Here is a 19,689-nt window from a genome sequence, read left to right as displayed (position 1 = left end):
TCCATTTAATACGATCCATACTACAGTTCAACTGGACTAGTTTTACTTCAAAAGAGCAAAACTAGTCCAGTTGAACCTAGAACCTATAAAAATGGAGTTGTCACTATTTATAGGTTATTATGCTATTATTTTATTTTAGATTATTTTGGTCTGTATGTGGAACCTGAACAAAAATGAGTTTGACACCCATGATTGTTAATATCTTCAATGTCACTTTTGCACTTCGTAAAAATTGGACCTTTTGGCGGGCTGGTTTTGGCCCACGGGCCACATGTTTGAGACCCCTGGTGTAGGGTGACCATTAAATTATTTATGTTTTGTTATATTAATCCGTAGTTCCTTTGTCTCATCAGGAGAAACTATGGGCTGTGATGTCATGGGGGATTTAATGTTACCAAAGCTTCAGTTGTATTTAGTTCTAGTTAGTGTCCATTTTGTTTCCCCTTTTTTGTTTAATGGTTTAGCCAAGCCACTATATATGTTCCCCTGTTTTTCTCATTTTGTTAAATCAGTTTTTGTCAGTTTCTTTGATGCAGCCGTTCTTGTTCTCAGCCTTAGTTGCTATTATTTTTGAGTACAGTTCTGTTGTGTTGACCGCTTTTATGTACTTAATTATTAAAACTATCATTTGTAATCATTTTTTAAAAATATTTTTTGAGTGAATAAAAACCACACTTGAAACTTTAATCCTGTCTCCTGGAACCTTACTGCTTAGTCCCTAACAGTCACAATCTGAAAACACTAGACTTTTTGTTATTTTCTGCAAATAAATGGTGTAAATAACAATACATTTACTCTGAACTGGGGAGACATGTTGTGGGTAGTTACTAGAATATACTTAAAAAGACTTAAATGCTGCATAAATTGTAAACCAGTGACCTGAATGAGGATAAATATTCTACCTATGTTCTAGAAGTCTGTGTAAGTTCTCATGTGCCCTGGTCATTGTTCTTCTTGGTTGTATCTTCTAGGTTCAACTCATTTGCAGACTAAAGTGGTGGGAGAAAGTGGTTTTTAACCCTATAATGCCAAACGTATCATATTTCATACATGAGTTTTGAAGCCCTCTACATGATCAGTGTGATATTTTTTGTCTTGTAAAACCTAATGTATACAATTAGACACATGCAATACACGGATAATCCACCAGGGGGAGGAATTCATTCACCAGAGGCCTTTCCAGTGACACTAAAAGTTTGTCATTAATGAGGAAGGAGGCAGAACTTTGCCAATTTTGAAAAGGAATTATCAGTTTGTTAGACATGTTGGTGTTATATTATGTTTTGTTTGTTCAAAAATAATAATATTTGAGCATTGAGACCTGATGTATCAAATATGATACAAAATTGAAAATCACACATGGAAATTGATATTTGAAAACAACATTTTTTTGGTTGTTCAGAAGGACCAATAAAGGCTCCAGTTTCAAAGAACTAGAATTTTCTGTCAATGATTTAATGGTTCAGCCTTTACAGGTTTAAGTCCATTTACCCCCCCCACCAGTAATTTGAACTGAGGAAGTCTCTTGGATGAAAGACAACACGTTTTCAAAAGAGTAAAACTTTTCCAATTGAACATGAAGATACTACCAAGAAAAAAAATCCTATATTCTACCACTGCCTTAATAAGGCATTTTATCTGCGTTGTCAAAAATAATTTAGATTATTAAATATATGTTGCTAAAGTATAATTGCATGCATATGACAGTTTCAGCCTCTTTGAATCAAGCCACAGTACACCCACAGGCTTTTTACCAGCACTCATTTTTAATATTAAAATTGGCTTTAAATAAAAATAAGACAAAATACATGATCTTTACTCTCTAAAAATGGATGATGCATGTGTAGAAAGAGTCTCCTCTTACAAATACTTCAGTGTTTGGCCTGTTTGTTAATGTAACGTCATACGATCAAATACAGTTGTTCACCTGGACACTGGACCGAGACTCATCAGACTAGAGCAGTGGTTCTCAAACTTTTTACAGTGGAGTACCCTCTGAAATATTCTTTTTAGCCAAGTACCCCCAACTCTCGCTTCAGCATTATTGAATGAAAAATATTAGGCAAAATTTGTTCCTGTGCCAAAGGAGTTTGTTTATATTTTCAAAACTTTGTAAAAAAAAAAAAACAACAAAAAAAAACAACATATATTTAACTGCAATATACTGTATAAAAAAAATTAAAGTCAATTTTGTGTGCAAAATATAAACTGAAAAGTGCCCTCTTGCATTGATATGAAAAATAACTAAATTGGTCATTAATTAATAAATGAACCTTTCATCAACAAAAAATAATTGCTTGGCCACTCAAACTCATTTTGAATAATATAAAATAGAAATGTTTTTAAAATGTTACCAACGCTTAAACAAGAGGACTGACTATAAAACTATTATATAAATGTATTTATTGTGTTTTATGTTTCAGCATTAATCCTCATTATTTATTTTGTATTCAGGACATGATGACTTATTTAATCTATTCCAAAAAAATTTTCAAGTACCCCCCACGCTTCTTCCATGTACCCCTGAGGGTACGTGTACCCAACTTTGGAAACCCCTGGACTAGAGGATGATGGATCAAACAGCCTGGAAACACACTGCAGTCACAGAATCTCATCACCACCTGTCTGAGTAGTTTTGATGTGAAAATGTTTTGCATTTTTGTGTTGTTTTTTTTCATCACATCGACCTTTACGTCAAAAAGCTGGACTCCTGCTGCCCGTTGCTCTGTAACCAACGCTAATTCACACCCATCTCTGGATTTTACATGAATCTGATCATCGGACATTCCTAATTACATCTCTGGTTTCTTATCCTGTCGTAGTAGCTACAGAATTAGATCAACTGCTGAATTCTCCTGAACGTTCCCCAGGTGAACTCAAACACCATCTGCACGGGATGAATAGTAAAACATCATCCCATTTATAACATTTACTCCTTTAACCTCCTAAGACCCAGGAAATGTCAGCAAACATTGTAACAAAATATGTAATTTAACAGAATTTTCACTGTTTATTTTACAGATTTTTCCTTTATTTTTAAGATACATGAAAATATTAATGAAATGACAAAAATATACTGTGATTTTACATGTCAAATGTAAAATAACACGAAAAAACTATGTGAATAACCAAAAAAATTCAATTTTTTTAAAAGAAATTTTTTCTTTTTTCACAGAAAAAAACAGTTAAAATACATTTGCAAATGTATTGTAATTTCACAAATATTTCTTTCCTATTTATGAGATTAAACTGTTAATTTAGAGTTTAATACTGTAAAATAATAATAATAATGATAATAATAATAATAATAATAATAATAATAATAATAATAATAATAATAATAATAATAATAATAATAAAATGAGATAAAATTACTGGCAATTAACTGTTAAAGAAGTATTTGTTCTGTAAGTTTAACAAGACTTGCTTGTTAACTGACAAATATCTTGTGTAATTACGGAAGGTTTCACAACAAAAATGTTGAATAAATGTATTTCTGTGAATGTATAACATGTATAAGCACTGATAAACTACAGTTTTTATCAGTGGATTGTACAACTTAGTCTCATTGAAAATTATTTATATATATTTATAGGTAATTTGATTGTTTTAATACATGAAAATAGTCTTTATTAAACATTAAAAAGTAAAAAAAAAAAAAAAAAAAAAAAGCAAAATCTCATGTAAAGTTAGGGCAAAAAACTATATTTTAATTATGGAAAATTACCATATTTTTATGAGATGGTTTTTTTCCATTATTTAACAGTATTTTTTGGGCTCCCTCGCTGCCAGAATATTACCGTTGTTTTCCTTTTTTTTTTTTTTTTTTTTTTTTACTAAATAAGTGCCTATAGTGGAAACATCATGATGCAACAGTTTTTTCAGATGCAGTTTTTTAAATATTTATGGAATGTCCTTTGTAGTGGACAGTTTTCTTTTCTTTGTTTTTTGTATAAAGTTGTGAAACTCTTGTCCACAAATGTGGACAATAAACCCATAGCTGGGTCATAGGAGGTTAAATACTTTAAAGGTATTTTAAAAGCTGTTATGAAAGAATCCTGTTCCTGCTTTGAATAATCTATTGTGTGTAAGTTATAGATATTTTTAGAATTGTCTCCTTACCTCCTTCTTTATGTTCTTTACCTCATTTTACTCTTCTTTTACTACTGTTTCTAAATTGCTTTTATGCTTTTGGTGTGTTTTATATGTGAAATATTAGTTGGACCTTTTTTTAACTGATACTCCCTAGAAGATGAGACCATGCATCACAATAGGACCTTCCTGGATAGATAATAAATTCATGTATTAAAGCTGCAGGAGTTGAAATCAGGGGAAAAAGCTTCAAAATCTGAAAATACACTCCTTCCATCTGCAGTTCTTTTTTCTCTGTCCAAATCAAAAGACATAAATATATATAACTTAATGCTGTTTCATGTTGCTATGCACAAACTCCACTTTTACAAGCTTCCCTTTATGTCTAAGTTGCATGAGACAGAATCGGATCTGAGATTGGTAATTAACCCTTCTACTTGTCCAAAAACACATGTGGTTAACCAGCAGTTTTGCATAACCTGAAAACAGACACAAGAAGCAGATGTAGAAGTCTCAAAGTCCCCTCAGAACATTTCAATTACAACACACTCAAAGGTAATTATGGAATTTTTTGCCTAGTGACATTAAATACTTTGAAGCACTGCTACTCTAAAGCCTTTCTTCTTGTTTTTCCTCATATTTTTTATTAGTACCTCACTTCAGCTCATTAACAATTGAGTTTTACCTTCACAAACTAACCACAAAATATACACAAAAAATAATCATGTGTCCTTATTATGAACTCACCCAAGTGCCATGATTGTGACCTTTAACGGACTTGCATTACAAATACCGGGAATTAAACCCCTTTGCTGTAGGAAACAATAACTTATAGACAATGAGCTGACCTCAGGAATACACTGACACTGACTGATGAAACAATACAATAGACAATGTGAAGCAGAAGAGTGTATTTCAACAAACAGAAAGTTGGTTCTAAGAAATCCTCTTCTATGACAATGTGATTCCGTTTAAAGTAGATGTTTAATTCCTGGTGTAATTATAATAGTGACTCATGAACAGTGTCTTCCCCTAGGCTGTACGGAGTGTAAACACACACTACACCTCACTGTAATACAAGAACCACTCACAGCACATGTGCCTCATGTCTGGCACATGTATGTTTACATTGTTTACACGGTCACATTTGCACTGTTTACATTGTTTACACTGTCACATTTTCACTACTTGCACCATTTACAGTTACATTTTCACTGTTTACACTGTTACGTGTGTTTATATTGTTTACACTGTCACATTTGCACTATTTACATTGTTTACACTGTTACATTTGCATTGTTTAGACTGTTACATGTGTGTTCACATTGTTTACGCTGTCACATTTGCACTGCTTACGCTGTCACATTTGCATGTTTACATGGTTACATGTATTTGTACACTGTTTACACTGTTACATGTGTGTTTATATTAATTACACTGTTACATTTGCACTATTTACACTTTTTACACTGTTACATGTGTTTATATTGCTTACACTGTCACATTTGCACTATTTACACTGTTTACACTGTCACATTTGCACTATTTACATGGTTACATGTATTTTTACATTGTTTACACTGTTACACGTGTGTTTATATTAATTACACTGTCACATTTGCACTATTTACATTGTTTACACTGTTACATTTGCATTGTTTAGACTGTTACATGTGTTCACATTGTTTACGCTGTCACATTTGCACTGCTTACGCTGTCACATTTGCATGTTTACATGGTTACATGTATTTGTACACTGTTTACACTGTTACATGTGTGTTTATATTAATTACACTGTCACATTTGCACCATTTACACTTTTTGCACTGTTACATGTGTTTACATTGTTTACACTCACATTTGCACTACTTGCACCATTTCCACTGTTACATTTTCACTGTTTACACTGTTACATGTGTTTATATTGCTTACACTGTCACATTTGCACTATTTACACTGTCACATTTGCACTGTTTACATGGTTACATGTATTTTTACATTGTTTACACTGTTACACGTGTGTTTATATTAATTACACTGTCACATTTGCACTATTTACATTGTTTACACTGTTACATTTGCACATTTTTTGATTGCACACTATCTCTCTATCTCTCTATCTATCTATCTATCTATCTAATAAAAAAGTTTGTATCTTATTGTGTTGTTATTTAGATGTAACTGTAGTGTCGCTGGAGACCATCCACAATTTCATTGCACAGCTGGTTTACTGACAGTAAAACTATTATTATATATTATTATATTATACAGTATATTATTAACTATTATTATTATTATTATTATTATTATTATTATTATTATTATTATTATTATTATTGTTATATATCTATTCTATTCTATTCTATTCTATTCTATTCTATTCTATTCTATTCTATTCTATTCTATTCTATTCCGTTCTGTTTACAGACTTATTCTTAGCCTTCCCCTTTGTGCTGTCTTCATTAACGCTGCCAGTATGTGACAGATCTTGGATAATGACATACGAGTTCCCAGATTCTGTGTACCAACATATTTAGACATGCTTGTTTGCATAAAAAGATTGAACTCTGGGGAGTCCTCAACAACACAATAGTAAATAGCAGTATGTGTTGAGTTCAAGGTCGATGGAAAAAGAACAATGGAGCAGGAAAAGGCTGTATTTAATAGAGTCAGATATTTATGCTGAGAGAGCCTTGTCTCATCCAGCTCCTCTGATCACAGTGTTGAGAGGACTTCCTGTTGGGCTGGTTAATACTCACTAAGAACCAACAAATTTAGAGCTCTACATCACAACAAACCAACAGTAGTCAAACCCAGCCAAAACACACACACACACACACACACACACACACACACACACACACACACACACACACACACACACACACACACACACACACACACACACACACATCTCTGTTTGATAAAATATTAACATTGCTGCCAGAGCGGAACACTAGTATGACTTTTTTAGGCTGTTTCAGTACGTGGGTCTGCAGATAGCTGTTTCTGTATCAGGCTGTGGAAAGGCCGGGGCCGGGGTGTCAGGTGGAGGGAAGCCAGCTGTGGACACAATTGTCCGGATAGTAACAGAAAACAGGACTTGTTTCCTGTTGAGAAAACATGGTGGAAGTTGTTTACTTACGAAGAAGGGAAGTGTGGATCTTTTTGGCTCGGGTCCGACATGATTTTCAGTTGAGTTGTTTTTCTAATGTGTTTCCAGGCATGGATTGAAGAGAGCACCATTAAGCAACTTTCATCTGGATAAACATTTTTGCAACATGTCTTTGACTCATTTTTAACCCTTAAAGACCTCACCAAAAGCATCTGCTTATCTAAAATATTTAATTAGATTTTTACTTCTTATGCTGTCAGTACATTTAATAAGTCTGGTAAAATGCAGTTTCTCAGCTTTTTAGCATATTTCTTTATTTCTTTATTTATTTGCACGTCATAAAACAGCAAGACAGAAAAAAACAATTCAAACAAGTCACATTATTGTGCAGGAGAGGTTAGAAGCCAAAAAAGGCTTATATGAAAACCTCCCCGGAAATGAACAATACAAAAGAAAAACAAAAAGAGTTTTAAAATACAATATAACTGAATTAATAAACTAAAGTAAAAACAATAAAAATGTAAATCACATTACAAATCATCAAATACAAATCAAATGATATATAGCCCTACATTTTTTCATGAATTAAAGTCCTTTTCAGATGCTTTTTAAACAGTGATAAAGTAGATGTTGATTGAAGTTCCGGTCTTAGATTTTTCCACAGATTTGGTCCACGATATTTCAGAGAATACTGACTGACAGAAGTTCGGCTGTACGGAAGATAACATTTGCTTGAATATCGTGTAGAATAGTTGTGAATAACAAAAGACAACATAAAGAAATTCTGAAAAACTTTGGGAAGAATATGAGTTAAGTGAACATATTTGTATAGGTGAAGACACAGGTCTGGTAAACGTTCACATCAAATCTGAGAGAAGTTTGAATTTTTTGAAAAGAGGAGCAGATGAATCGAATTAAATGTGTCTTATTTAGGTGTTCTGTGGCTCCATAGTGACCATGGAAACATTATCATCTTCTGCAACACTGAGAATGTTTACATGACCATAAAAGCACAATAACTGGGAGTAATTTGATTATTGTAATAATCAGATCTAATGCATTTACACGCACTTAAATGCAATAATTTAAAAAATCCTGGTTTAGACGCTTCAGTCCATTATCGGATTTCTTTCAGAGTACATATGTACTTAGTGATGGTAGACTTAAACTTCCTGTTACTGAGCCTGTTTACATGACCATAAAAATCTGATAACTGGGAGTAATCCAATTATCAGATGTGACATGTTTACATGCGCTTCAGAAATGCAATCGTTTTTACATGTTTCAGTCCATTATTTGATTTCTTTTGGAGTATACGTACATAAGCTATGACATAAGATGTACACTTCCTGTCATTTTCAAAACATCTGGTCTTGTCTGGTTGACCATGGCAGCATCTACAGTGTCAGCATTAGCTGTTCTGCACTGTAAAAAAGAAAAAGTTGAGGAAACGTAAAATATCAAGGCAACGTGATGCAAGAGATTTTTGAGTTTTCTCAGCTTTTGCCTTCTGTTGTTGACTTAACTAAGGTTTACAAGATCTGACAAGAGTTCTGCCAACTTGGATCTTCTTGTTCACCTAATTAGGATAATCCTGGAAGGCTACCAAAGAACTTCTGGTTTCAATGCCATGTATTTCTGCCTTCACCTAATGCAGAAATTCTTGTTGAATAAACATACAATTATTCCTTCAATGCCATGTATTCCTAAATTCACCAAACACAGATATTCTTGTTAAATAATCATACAATTCTTACTCCAGTGAGTTGAAAATTTAAATAAAGGAAAATGTATGTTGCTGTAATTATATTTGAAAAATGTTCAGTAAATAGATATTGAATAAAACAAAGCACAACTGAATCTTATCTGAAATCTTATTTATTTTGTGCCAAGAGCTCCTTCTTAGACTGGTACAGTTTCAGCACACTGTAAAAACCATGTTTCCCTCTTCCACCACACCTGACAGTCGTTCTCAGGCTTCTGCAGAGCTTGATGATAGGATTATCATTTGAATCAGGTGTGTTGGAAGAGGGATCCATCTAAAACATGCAGGATAGTGGTTCTCCAGGACCAGGGTTGGTGACCCCTGGTCTAGTTCAAATTTGTTCAGACCATGTGTGCATGCACACTTCAGTCATCTATAGGGTTTCCCACTGGTTCCCAACTTCACTCAAAAAATCTACTCAAAAGTTGGTCATCTTTGTTGTGCTGTTTAGAAAATCTTAGTTAGGACAACAATGAGAGAAATTTGCTGGGCAGACAAGTTTTTGTAGGTTGTAAATGGAAAGCTTTATTTCTGAGTCAGTTTAATTTGAAAACTTTAATGAAATCAACAATTACTAGTTTTTGTTTTTACAGTGTGATGTGGGAGCTAATAAGACTGCAAAATAAGTCACATGTTGCTGCTATCCTTCATTTCATTTCATTGCTTGTTTACCTTTTTCCTTAAGCTCAAGTTGTCGCTGTATAAAAAAATTTAATAAAAAAAAACCTAAAAGAAATCAGATTAACCTGTATACATGTGTAAAGACATCAGAGTATTGGGGAGAAATCTAGGTGCGTTAATCTGATTTCTCATAATCAGATTACTGCTGTTACTTAATAAAACCTATCAGATTATCCTGTTTACATGATCGCTTGAATAATCTGACAACTCCAGAAATCTGATAGTAATCAGAGTATTGGTCTGCATGTAAACAGGAAAGAGGTGATGACACGCACATCCAGTTGCTAAAAGGTGTTGCAGAATCCCAAAAAAACAGTGGATGAAAGAATAAGATATGGTCTGCACAGCCTGTGAGCTCCCAAGAAGATATTTACTCACCACAGCAGTGACGTTTCAGGCATCGGCTTTTCATCAGACAAGTTCAGACACAGGTTGTACAGACCATATCCTGTTCTTTCATGTACGTAAACAGGCTCACTGATTCACCAATGAAAGCCATACAGCCATGACAGTGGTCGTATATACTTGTTTTTATATCCAGTCGATGACATATTTTGCTGAAAAAATCACGTTTGCTTCAGTTGTCAGCTTTTTGATATAATAACCTTCAAATTTACCATGAGCTTTTTTGAACATCTACACGATCAGTGACTTGAATATAGGAAAAAAAAACAGATTTTCAGTGAAAAACATGAAATGCAGAGCGTAAAATGCCATAAAATTACGTATGGTCACATGTAATTCTTAAGATGAAACAGCCTTCATGTCTTTATGTTGTTCCCTTCATCACTAACATTCACTATATTTTTCTCTAACACGAGGGATTCATCTATAAGACCAAACGAACATACAGGTCTTTGTTGTTGAGCACATGTGCACTTTTCACAGACCCCCGACAGATCCATTCATCTCTCCTCTTCTATTCATCTTACCAGCAGCAGTGCATACAATATGGCAGTTTTGATGAGAAACTATTGACAAAGATTTTGTGATTGATTTTTTTTTTTTCTATAAATACGTAGCATCACGGCTTGGTCAAAATATATCAAGGCGCCACCAAAAAAAAAAAAAAAAAAAAAAGATAAATGTTTGTATCGTCTGAGATGTATTATATTTCCCAGACTGTTAAATATATTCAGGAGGAGGAATGTGTTTATTTTCTTTACTAGAACATTCCACTTCTACAGGTACAAACAGTCCCTTTAAAGGCTACACTGTTTATTTTCTATCACGCTTATAATAAGATCTATGTGTTTACTGACTGCCGAACTTAGGATTGGTATTTTTTCACGCTCCCAGGAGGATCTCAATCACGGCCTGCTCAAAGTATCTGCTCAGTCTAGACTCCGACCGGTGGCCTTTGCCCAGATCACAGCAGCATGGCCTGTCTTTCAGACGCATGCTACTTAGTGACTGGCGTGCCTAATGAGATGCAGAATGACTGCCAGACGAGGAATTTGAGATATGTCCATCAGATGTACAGCCACACTCCAAGACTTAAGTAGAAGCAGCAGGAGTCCAAGTCTGACTGATGTTTGTCTCCTTTTACACTTTCCTTTACGATGGGTCTTTCTGTTTCATATTTTTATTGATGTGTTTACAGGAGGAACAAAGGCACTTATATATACCAGGGTGCACCAATGTCAACTTTAATTATGTTTGTACACAACATTACATTGAGATTTGCATATTTTTAAGAACAAATAACAATGAATACGATGGGTCTTTAACCTATTTGATGGGATTGTATAACTAACAGTAGTCCTACAGCCCTATAGTCAGACTAGGGATGTAATGCTTACCAGTATGATGATAAACTGCGGTAAAATTGCACACGGTTAGTATTACCGTTTAAATTCTAATTATCATGATAACCGTGTTTGATTACTGCACTTTTAAGGGAAAAAACCCTATGTAAAAATTTGCTTTTATGTCAAATATTTGAGTATAGTTTTAATTTATTACAATTTTGATTTTATATACCTAATATTTGGAATCAATATTCACTTTTAAAGTCTTTGAAAAGGTTTGTTAAGCATCTTTGTGTTATTTATGCAATAAAGTATATCAATTTTTCCAATCAGATTTTATATTTTTTTGTGTTTTCTGGCCTTTTATGTTTTTATAATAGGTTAAAGTGAAAAAATAGTAGACAGATAAGATAGATGAAGTTGTGCTGAAAAAAAAAAGATACTTTAACATGGGTATAGTAAACATTTCTTTATATAGTACAGGGTGGGGAAGCAAAATTTACAATATTTTGAGGCAGGGATTGAAAGACAGTGTATGACCAATTAGTTTATTGAAAGTCATGAGAATTTATTTGCCACAAGGAAACTGACATAATAGAAAATGTTTTTATTCTATGTGTCCTCCTTCTTTCTCAATAACTGCCTTCACACGCTTCCTGAAACTTGCGCAAGTGTTCCTCAAATATTCAGGTGACAACTTCTCCCATTCTTCTTTAATAGTATCTTCCAGACTTTCTCGTAATAGTTTTGCTCATAGTCATTCTCTTCTTTCCATTATAAACAGTCTTTATGGACACTCCAACTATTTTTGAAATCTCCTTTGGTGTGACGAGTGCATTCAGTAAATCACACACTCTTTGACGTTTGCTTTCCTGATTACTCATATGGGCAAAAGTTTCTGAAAAGGTATGGATAATAGTGTTAGGTATGATTATGACATCAATATATGTTTGGTTTCAAAACAATTGATGTAGTGCCTGCTGAGAAAAAACAACTAAATGTTCATTGTAAATTTTGCTTCCCCACCCTGTATATAAAGGCAAAATCAAAAGTACTGAAAAACAGACAAAATAGGCTCAGACCCCTAAGGGTTAATATTTGAATGTTTCTGCCAACAGAAGGTACATTGTGCCTATTATTTAATTTTATTATTATTATCATTTTTAAATACAACTTTGTTAAATTACTTCAATGTGTGTATCAGTACTTTTTGAACATTGTGAGCACAATTTCAATAATACCGTGATAATAATGATAACCGTGATAATTTTGGTCACAATAACCGTGATATGAAATTTTCATATCGTTACATCCCTAAGTCAGACATAAAATGAACTCCAGAAAAGACGTGTGTTCAGACAGTTTACCCAGAGTCAAACTTCTCCAACTCCTCCAAACAACATACAATTGATAATAGGTCATTTATTATGATATTGTTGAAGACGTAGGTCAGATGACTGAATAGTGCATTAAAGACTATTAAAGTTGCCGTATGAAGTCAGATCACTGCGTTATTATGTTACACTGTAATGGTTTTATGGTGTTTTTATGCAAGAACAGAAAAATGTAATAGTGCAAGTTGATTTGATTATATAATGAAATTAAATGATGTCATTTTCCTGATGGAGTTTTAGAAATTACCCGACTTTAGTCAGTAATAGTTTTGGTAAAAAAAAAAAAAAAATTACTAGAACAACAAATAGTCTACATATGATTAACAAAGAGTTGTACTTCAGTAAAGATGCATCATTGCAACATATAGTATTGAACAGAACCTGTGCATCCAACAAAATATATGGTTCAACACCCTCAAAGAGAATTACTTAAGAAGACATTTCAGTGATTAATTAATAGTCTTTAGGTTTGTTTGTATGTATTACATGGGTATTCTGTTGATTAGAATAGAATAGAATAGAATAGAAAAGGACAGTATAAAAAATGTAAGCAATGTACAAAAGCTACAAGATAAAATATTAAATATACATATACTACTAAAGTACTACAAAAACTACTGATATTTACAAAAAGCTACTTCTATATACAGATGAGAAATATGTACAACAAATAAGGATATATACAAACAATATAGGATATATACAGGAGAGATTAAGAAAAAAGGTGCATGGGTTGTGAATATTGCACAATTGCACTGTCTATTAGACTGGGGGGTGATGGTTGTTCAGTCTATGTGTGTGTGTGTGTGTGTGTGTGTGTGTGTGTGTGTGTGTGGGGGGGGGGGGGGGGGGGGGGGGGGGGGGTTTAAACTGTGCTTGAGTCTGTTTGTTTTTGTTTTTAGTGTCCTGAATCTCCTTCCCGGAGGGGAGGGGCAAGACGAGGGGGTGTCCAGGGTGTGATGTCATGTTATTTAGCTGTTTGATTACAATAGATTTAATTGGAATCATTTTATTGTCTTTTCTATATGTGTTCTTCTATCTGTACTGTTATATTATGGCGCTCTAATGAGTGTGTATTTTGTCTGTCACAATGTAAACGTTTTATAACCCCTGGAAGAATAGCTGCTGCTATGTGAAAGCTAACAGAGATCTAAGTAAACAAACAAAACAAAAATATGTTCTTACTTTTATGATAATTTGCATCAACATGTTGTGTGGAATAATCAGGGTCGCTACGGCATTGTTCTCAGACTGTTTGTAAGTGGTGGAAAATTCATTTGTCAGTACTGTAACCTGCAGCAGTGAAATTCCGTTCACCTTTTCTGATGTTGGCATGGCTTGACTCCACACGAATGAATAAAAAAAAAGCTGTTTTTGCCCCAACATGACACTTAAATGTCACACCCTTATGAGATTTGCTCAAAGATGCTTGCATCGCACTACAATACGTAAAAAAAAATCCCTGTTTTTTTATTCAACATGACACTTAAATGTCACACCCTCATGAGACTTGCTTGATGATTTCTGCATGACTTGATGCCACTTAATGTTTTTATTGTTGGTATTTAGTGTGAATGGACACTTGAATGTCACACTGCAGTGAAACCTAAAAACACAGAGTTTAACACCATTTTACAGTAAGATGTTACAATGCAAGTACAATAGATATTATTCTTACTTGATTATCAGTTTATGGGTTTTATATGCTCCATGGGTCCACCTCTTCTAACCAGGAGGTTTCTTATTAGTGCAGCTGACTTTGTTTTTGATGTATTTCTAACTAAAATGTGACATTATTGTGTAATGTCAGGGTTTGGCAGGTTTTAGAGCTTATGTTGGCTACTCATATAACTTCAAAATGTTCAGTTTTCATTGAAAATAACACCAGATATTTTTTTTGGTTGTGTAGCAACTGCATGAAACATAAACAGTGAAATCATCCGTGTCATGGCCGTGAAGCCAACATGGTTTTCAGTCCATAAATAAGCACAGTATTTCAACACGTTTATATAATATTTAGATTATTTCCAATTTGCACAAGACATCACACACAACAAAATTCATATTACATATATTACTCATATTTACAGAAATTTCAGTGCTTTTTATGTACAAATATACTATATACAAACAGATACAACTCAATACATAAAATATACATTTTACTTTGGGGTTCTCAGGGTGTTCTGAATAACATCAGTGCTGTACAACTCATTAATATACAGGAAATTGTTTTCGTCTGGAGTACAAATGAAGCCTAAACAGACCCCCATGGTCCAGGATGTCAGAAGAGTTTAGGAAGCGTGTTGACGTAGTGTGTGTGGAATGTGGGAGCCACGGGGGGGTCAGTGGGTAGGTAGATAGACTCCTCCAACTGTGGCCAGCCTCACTTCATCAAAACCCCAAACACCCCCATCTGTGTGTGTTTCTCAATGTCCTTCCATTTCAAGACAGTTCCAGCTCCATCTGCTGCACAGAAATTAAAGCCATTCTTTAGGGATCCACATGAAGGCTGTCTGCTGTAACATGAAACACATCCTTGAACAAATTATGTTAATAAGGATGCGTGATAGAACCTGGATAGTAAATGCTGCAAACCTCAACCTTCCTTTTTTCTTTTCTTTTTGTGGTATGTCAAAGAAAAGGTTGCTCTAAAGTTGTTTTCTGACAAAACCCACAAAAACAAAGCACTGAGAAACACGCCAAAACGGAAAGCTTAACACAAAAGATGAGGTGACTACCTCGGTTACTCAGGGATGTGTGGTCTGGAAGAGTCATTTTCAGCACCACACACCTTCTGGCTGCCATGAAAGTTTTATCTTTGTGTACACTCCCTAACAGGAAAGGGTGTTAAGTGGCACTGCAGGGGGAGAAAAACACCAGTAAAAGAAACAGTGTTCCTGTGCTTTCTCTCACTGAAGGATGCAGAGGCTGTACTTGATCCCTTGTAGCAAAGCATAGCTGAATAAAATATTAAACATTAATATCATACTCAGTTGACAAACAGGAATATATTAAGAGAAAATTGTGATTGCACCAACTTTTTTCAAATCTGTATTACACACTTTATACACTTTACATTTTCTGAAGGTATATTAAAAAAAAAAAAAAAAAAAGTTGCACACTGACTCCAGCAAGAAGACATTCTGAACATATACCAAGTATATTTCCTCTTAACCCATAAAGACCCAGTGCTACTTTTGTGGCAGTTCCCAATTTTTCTCTATATCTAACCTTCCTTAGGTGACTTATCACCATTTATTCTAATATTATCTTCTTTATTTTAATTTTTTTTCAGTGAAAATCTGGTATTTTCTGACATTTAATTCACTGATCATGTAGATGTTCATTAAAGCTCAGAGTAAAGTTGGTTATTATATCAGAAATAGAGAAAACCGAAGAAAAAGTGACTTTTTCAGTCAAATATATCATTAACTGAACATAAACCAAGTGTCTCCATCCACTGTCATTGATCCAACTGCATGGATTTTACTGGTGAATCAATGTTGTAGAAGATGACGGTGTTTCCATGGTAACTACAGAGCCTCTGAATGCCCAAATGGGTCGCATCTGATGACCATGAAAAGATGACAAACTGTATTTTACACCAATTATTTACATGTATTGATAGGATTAATGGATCAACAGGTATTAACCAGTTTAGATCAGTAGATGGTTTTGGTCTTTGGTGGATGTTTGGGTCTTTATGGGTTAATGATTTATTGTACAAGCATCTTCTTTGTATTGGATTCAGGGAAACTTTCAGTCATTGTCTGTCAAGTTCAGAGACGTGTACCATCCTGTGACTGCCAGTCGTATTTTCACTCCCACATCAGTAAACAGAGTTGCCAGGCTGTGTGTTTACTCCGCCTGAATGGAGGACTTTGGAGAATTGTCCAGCTCTCTCCAGTTTACAGAACTGGCTGTGGGGCTCCGATTGGTCATCTTAGTCAGCAGCGTTGTTCTGCGGAGGCTGCTGTCTGAATCCTCTTTCCTGAAATTCGAGTTCATTTTGTGGCAGCAGGAGAAGCAGTGCACAAAATCCTGGAGGAGATGACCGCTGAAGATCATGTATATCCAGGGGTTACAGCAGCTGTTGAGACTGGCAAGCAGAGCAGACAGAGTCACTGCTGTGTTCTCAGAATCTAGAGAACAGAGAGAGGAAAGAGGAAAAGGATGATTAATCCACAAAACATCTGGTAGAGGCCAGGCTACAGAAATGCCTGTCGAAGTCAATTTATCTGGTGTTACAATGTAAAACCAAAAAATCTGCCCAAAACACATGTATAAAAAGTTATGGTCACAAAAAATATGCTGTCTTTTGTAAGTCAAACGTTCTGAATTCTTCTTATTCTTCAGTATTTTCTTAACAAAGTGCTGTTATTTATTTTATTTTAGTGCAGTTTAATACCTTCTAGGCATGCTGAGTTAATAATCAGAAAACAGCAAAGAAAAGCTCATAAAACTAGAAGCACTCGGAGAGCGCAAACCTCCGCCAAGGCAGATCAGATTTGGATGAAATTTTCAGGAAATGTTGATACTGGCGCAAGGAACAAATGATTAAATTTTGGTGGTGATCAGGAGTGGGGGGGTGGGGGGCACTGATCTGCCTTCTACGAGTGCTTTTCTAGAAAAGCCAGCGCAGACCTCCGCCATGGCAGATCAGTGACCCCCACACCCACTCCTGATCACCACCAAAATTTTATCATTTGTTCCTTGCGCCAGTATCAACATTTCCTGAAAATTTCATCCAAATCCGTCTTTAACTTCTTGAGTTATTTTGCACACAGACAAACAGACAGACAGACAGACAGACAGACAAACCAACGCCGACAAAAACACAACCTCTTTGGCGGAGGTAAAAAAAAAAATAAATAAAAAGAAACGAAAGCACATGTAATATTATCACGCATTTCATATCAGACAACAGATAAATAAAAACAAAAGACCATGAATTAAAATGATCGCACTAATTTTCCTCTTCTAACCTCCACCATATGAACAACTTTGTCTTTTTAAGGATAATGCAGGACGTTAGGATTTAAAGATAAACAGAGAACATAAACCCCATTTACGTTAAAACATTTTTCATTATCTTATTTATCTGATGTTGCTGTGTTTTTGCGTGCTTTTGTGTTCTTTTAGCAAATAAATTCGTGCGTAAAAGCTGTGCGCTCTCGGGCTTGTGTTTACGCACGGTGACTTTCTCCTGTAGCGCGTTGCTAAGTGCTTTTTACGCAGTGGTATTTTTTTGGCAAGAGAAGTGTTTTAGTAATAATAAATAAACTTCTTGATTCATTTCTTCATTACTTACCGTCCCACTGGAAATTTTCATCCCACACGGACCACATCTGCACTATGAAAAACGGCGCCCAGCAAATAATGTACGCCAAAACTATCACAAAAGTCATTTTTACAGTCCGCAGTTTGGCTCTGGATATAGTTGTGATGCTGCTGACAGAATTCTTCCCAATCAGCCCTTTCTTATTCGCAGCACCAGGCATCGTTTTTCTTTTCTTGTATTGGATATTTTTCCATATGCTGTGACAGATGAATCCGTAACATATCATAAGAATAACCACAGGCACGAGGAAGATGCCCACGGTTATCCAGGTGATGTACGCCTTGGCTCCCCAGGGTTCGATGAAGTGCGCCCAACAGTCGTAAACATCCGAACCGTTTTTGATCTCACTCAGAGAGAAGATAAAGTACTGGGGGGTGCTGAGGACCAGGCTGCACATCCACGTGGAGATGATCATGATGTAGGAGCGCTGAGTGGGCTGCTGGAGGGTTTTCAAAGGGTGGCAAATAGCGATATAGCGGTCCACGGTCATCATCACCATCATGTAAGTGGACGCGAACATTCCCATAACCTGGAGGTGTTTGACTATCCTGCAGAGGAAATCTGGACCGTAGAAGCGGTAGGTGATCTCCCAGCAGAGTTGAGGTAACACCTGGAAGAAGGCGACCACCAGATCTGCCAAACTGAGGTGTTTGATAAAAAGATGCATGCGTGACATCTTCTTCTTGGTGTTGTACATGGCCAACAGGACGCTGATATTACCCATCACAGCCACCACGAAAGTGATGCTCAGAACCATGATCTCGATTTTGGCCACCTCTTCGTTTCTCGCATACGGGTCGGATCCGTTCGGGTGAGCGGTGGTGTTTTCAGAAGTTTCCATCCTTAGGTCATGAGTGGGACTGAAATCCACAGACTGGTTCCCTGCGCTCAGGAGCAGCGCATAGTCAGGAGTGTGCATGGCACTGCCCCTCTGTGCGCCCTAGCAGATGCAGTGCCAGAGGGGCTGTGAAGTGCCTCTCCAACCCCTATATGGTGCTACCTGATGCTGAGACACTGGAACTGATTGCTGTCTGGCTCGTAGCTGCCGTCGGGGCCTTTTAAACTCGAATCAAATTTCACTGAGTGCTGCGTAAAGAGAATACACTGCAAAAAATAAGACCAGATCGCTTATTTAACCCTTCCACGCATGAATTACGAGAACCTTAGCAGAGATTTTTTTTTTCTTGAGTGTTTTTATTCCTCCTAGCACATGAAAAAAAAAAAAAAAGAAAGAAACAATGCAATTTTTTTTTTTTTTCATGGAGTTACAAAAATGTCCATGCATTTAATTTTTGAAGTAAAGAAACGTGTGTTTAAAACCCATTATCAGAAAATACGGAAGAGGATTAGGGCCACTGGAAAAAAAAATACAATAAACTAAGGTCCAATATTTATTTCTTATTACTATTATGAGAAAAAAAAGGGCAGAATTCTGAGATTAAAGTCAGAATTCTGAGAAAAAAGTCAGAATTCGGAGAAAAAAAGTTAGAATTCTGAGATTAGCATCAAAATTTTGGGTTTAAAGTCAGAATTTTGAGAAAAAAGTA

General features: G+C 35.3%; 1 protein-coding gene across 1 annotated transcript; it reads right to left on the bottom strand.

The window, feature by feature from the left end:
* Positions 1 to 16,420: 16,420 nt before the first annotated feature.
* Positions 16,421 to 19,156, bottom strand: avpr1aa (arginine vasopressin receptor 1Aa). Its single transcript, XM_030135656.1, has 2 exons — positions 18,113 to 19,156; positions 16,421 to 16,943 (listed from the first exon to the last, which is right to left on the bottom strand). The coding sequence occupies exons 1-2, from the start codon at positions 19,059 to 19,061 to the stop codon at positions 16,660 to 16,662; spliced, it is 1,233 nt and encodes a 410-aa protein (XP_029991516.1). The 5' UTR covers positions 19,062 to 19,156; the 3' UTR covers positions 16,421 to 16,659.
* Between the last annotated feature and the right edge of the window lie 533 nt (positions 19,157 to 19,689).

The sequence above is a fragment of the Sphaeramia orbicularis genome, chromosome 6, assembly GCF_902148855.1.
Source record: "Sphaeramia orbicularis chromosome 6, fSphaOr1.1, whole genome shotgun sequence".
NCBI classification, from domain to species: Eukaryota; Metazoa; Chordata; class Actinopteri; order Kurtiformes; family Apogonidae; genus Sphaeramia; species Sphaeramia orbicularis.
Note: the sequence above shows the minus strand (reverse complement) of the source record. Positions and strands in the feature narration are given on the sequence as shown.

Excerpts from the sequence above, each read along its gene's own strand:
- avpr1aa (XM_030135656.1), bottom strand. The coding sequence starts at position 19,061 with ATGCACACTCCTGACTATGCGCTGCTCCTGAGCGCAGGGAACCAGTCT. Across the intron at positions 16,944-18,112 it reads TGAAAATTTCCAGTGGGACG|ATTCTGAGAACACAGCAGTG; the intron begins GTAAGTAATGAA and ends TCTGTTCTCTAG.